This window comes from Rhincodon typus, unplaced genomic scaffold (genome assembly GCF_021869965.1).
Source record: "Rhincodon typus isolate 14 unplaced genomic scaffold, sRhiTyp1.1 hic_rhity00005870, whole genome shotgun sequence".
Taxonomy (NCBI): domain Eukaryota; kingdom Metazoa; phylum Chordata; class Chondrichthyes; order Orectolobiformes; family Rhincodontidae; genus Rhincodon; species Rhincodon typus.
Window position 1 is genome coordinate 1 of NW_025971508.1, and position 3,362 is coordinate 3,362.

General features: G+C 55.5%; 1 protein-coding gene across 1 annotated transcript in view; it reads left to right on the plus strand.

Annotated features, from left to right (window-relative positions):
* The first annotated feature begins 113 nt into the window (after nucleotides 1-113).
* The window catches only part of LOC109925105 (DNA-binding protein RFX5-like), a 9,371-nt gene continuing 6,122 nt past the window's right edge, over nucleotides 114-3,362 (plus strand). Inside the window, exons 1-3 of the mRNA XM_048594099.1 lie at nucleotides 114-247; nucleotides 1,761-1,877; nucleotides 2,939-3,020. Of these exons, the coding sequence (XP_048450056.1) occupies nucleotides 123-247; nucleotides 1,761-1,877; nucleotides 2,939-3,020 (324 nt within the window). The 5' untranslated portion in view covers nucleotides 114-122. The remainder of the gene's footprint in view (nucleotides 248-1,760; nucleotides 1,878-2,938; nucleotides 3,021-3,362) is intronic.

Sequence of the window (3,362 nt, forward strand, 5' to 3'; positions counted from 1 at the left end):
CGCGCTCTCTCGCTTTGTCTGTCACGCGCGCGCTCTCTCGCTTTGTCTGTCACGCGCGCGCGCTCTCTCTCTCTCTCTCTCTCTCTCACGGTCATGGTTCTTCGGTTTTCAGCTCCGGCGTCATGGGTGGTGACCAGTTCTCCTCGAGCACGGCTGACCAGATGCACGCTTGCAACTGGATCCGGAACCACCTGGAGGAGCATCCGGATACCTGCCTGCCAAAGCAGGACGTGTACGACGCCTACAAGTGAGTCGCTCCTCACACGGCAGGGAAAGTCCCAGGAGACCAGAGACACCGTTTCCAGCCCAACATGACTCTTCTTTGGAACCAAAAGTGGCTGAGAAATGGTGGTTCTAATATTTTAAACAACGTGGGGGGTGAGGGAGGATTTGACCAGCTTGTCAGGGTGCCCAGGGCAAAGGAGTGGTAAAGGAGAGATTGAGATGTTAAAGAGGTGTAAATGATTGGGTTAAAGTCTGGATCATATAAGAGCAAAGTCGACTAGATGAGGCTGTGGGTGGTGGTGGGGTCTGAGCATGAGAGACATACAAGGGACAGAGGTCCTACTCTGACACTCTGGAGATCCGTGTTGAAGCCAAGAGTCTATAAAATGCCCAAGTGAAATACGGGGTGGTGTTGCTCCAGCTTACCTGGCCTGGTCTACATGTGACTCCAGACCCACAGCAATGTGGTTGACTCTTAACTGCCCTCGGGGCAATTAGGGATGGGGCAATAAACGCTGGCCTAGCCAGCAACGCCCATTTTAAAAAAAAAAAAAATTCTCTTGCCCAGAAAGCGGTGGGGGTTGGGTCACTGAATATATATCAAGGCAGGTTTCTGATCTTTGAGGTCGTTGAGTTATTGGGGCAGAACAAGGGGAGATCTCCCACTCTCCCTCTGTGTCCCACCTCGTTCACCCCTCTCTCTCACTTGCACCCCCCAACCCTGCCGCACCCACCTCTCTCCTTCTACCCCCAACCCTGCCACACCCACCTCTCCTCCCCCCACACCCCCAGCACGCACCTCCCCCTCCCCCGCCCCCCCTCACCCAGCGGTGTAGGCACAATACTGTGAGGGAGGGAGTTCCAGGATCCAACAACGGGGAAGGAACGGCTGATATATTTCCAAGTCGGGATGGTGTGTGTGTGTGTGAGGACGGTGGGTTGCAGGGGGCTGGTGTTCCCCTGTATCTGCTGCCCTTGCCCCCTTTAGGGGGTAGAGGTCCCGGGTTTGGAAGGTGCTGTCTAAGGAGCCTTGGGGAGTCGCTGTAGATGGTACACACTGCTGCGACTGAGCATCGATGGCAGAGGGAGCAGGTGCTTGTGGATGTGGTGCCAATCCAAGGGGGGGGGGTGGTGCTTTATCCCTGGGCGGTGTTGAGCTTCTCGAGTGTTTGTCGGAGCTGCCCCCATCCAGGGCAAGTGGGGAGTATTCCCTCACACTCTTGCCTTGTGCCTTGTCGATGGTGGGACAGGGCTTTTAGGGGTCGGAAGAGGAGTTACTCGCTGCAGGATTCCCAGCCTCTGACCCGCTCTTGTAGCCGCTGTGCGTTTATGACTGGTGCAGGTCAATTTCTGGTTAATGGTAACCCCCAGGATATTGTTAGTGGGTTGGGGGGGAATGCAGGGGAATGTCAAGGGGTCGACAGTTAGATTCTCCTTTCGGTGGTACACACAGTGAGCAAACAGTAGCATGAAGAGAATGAGGAGGGAATGGGGATGTGGTAATAAATATGGACCATTCCTGTTCTCTCTTCCAGGCGATACTGTGACAATCTGTCTTACCGACTCCTGAGTGCTGCAAATTTTGGCAAGATCATGCGAGATGTCTTCCCGAACTTCAAGGCTCGACGGTTGGGAGGGAGAGGTCAATCCAAATATCCTTTCCAAGCATTTGTGTAAAAAAAGGAGCATGTATATCGTTTCAGTACAGTGGGGCTTTGGGAAACAACTGCAGTCCCCCTCAGCTGTAAGGCACAGTGACTCAGTGGTTAGCACCGCTGTCCCACAGCGCGAGGGACCGGGTTTAATCCCAACCTCGATGTGACTGTCTGTGTGGAGTTTGCACATTCTCCCCGTGTCTGTGTGGGTTTCCTCCGGGTGCTCCGGTTTCCTCCCACGGTCCAAAGATGTGCAGGTTAGGGTGAGTTGGCTGTGCTAAATTGTCCCGTGGTGCCCAGGGAGGTGCGGGTTGGGGTGGATTGGCCGTGCTAAATTGTCCCGTAGTGCCCAGGGATGTGCAGGTTAGGGTGGATTGGCCGTGCTAAATTGTCCTGTAGTGCCCAGGGAGGTGCAGGTTGGGGTGGATTGGCCATTGGAAATGCCGGGTTACAGGGATAGGGTAGGGGGTGGGTCTGGGTGTGATGATCTTTGGAGGGTCGGTGTGGCCTGCTTCCACACTCTGAGGATTCTGTGATTCTGAGAAGCTTCTTGACCACAGAATCAGTGTTTGAATTTCCATTCCAGACGCCTGGAGCCTATAATCCAGGCTGACCGTCACGGTGCTGAGAGCGCACTGGGCTGTCTAGGGTGGAGGGGGAGGTGGTCAGTACTGAGGGCATGCCACACTGTCCGGGGGTGGGGTCAGTGCAGAGGGAGCACCGCGCTGTCTGAAGGGTCAGCACCTTACCTCAACTGGTGGTCCAGGTCAGCAGATCACCCTCCCCATCTGTACCCGATGGGTTTTCAAAACAATGTGGCAACCTCGTGGTCAATATCACCAGCTTTTTTTATTGCAGCCTAATTGCAAACTCTGTGGGGCTTTTGGACACTGGCTGTCTGTCTCTCGGAGGCTGTGTAGTGGGAGTGTTGCGCTCGGTGCATCATTCCTGTGCTGTCTGTGTTCCTCTCGCTCGTGTTTTCATTTGCACGACGCCACTGTTCTCCCTGTGTAATCAGGCTGGTCTACGTCAGTTTGAAGTACTTGACTCATTCGAACGTACTGCTACGGTGGGATCAGGAGGAAGACCGTGGTTAACATGCCGTCACTTCCCAGCCTGGATCTGAAGCTCCCGGAGCCAGTGAGTAGGACATGGCAATGTACTGGGCACGGGTTTTTACTGTGCTCTTCAGCTGTGCCCTCATCATTTGAGAGCCGGGCAATGATCTTAAAAAACCGCCTCAATCTTTGCGAAGCCAGGACTCATTCGGAGCAAGCTCTGCACTGTCGGGGGGATTGGGTGCGCTTGGAGTGTGCTGAAGGAGAAGGGTGCGGGCGAAGTTGGGAGGGTCGGTGCTGAAGGGGAGCGGGCACGGTCGGGAGGGTCGGTGCTGAGGGGGGGAGCGCGCACTGTCGGCACCGAGGGGGGCAATGGACGCGATCAAGGAGGGTTGGCGCTGAGGGGGGTGCGGGCACGATTGGG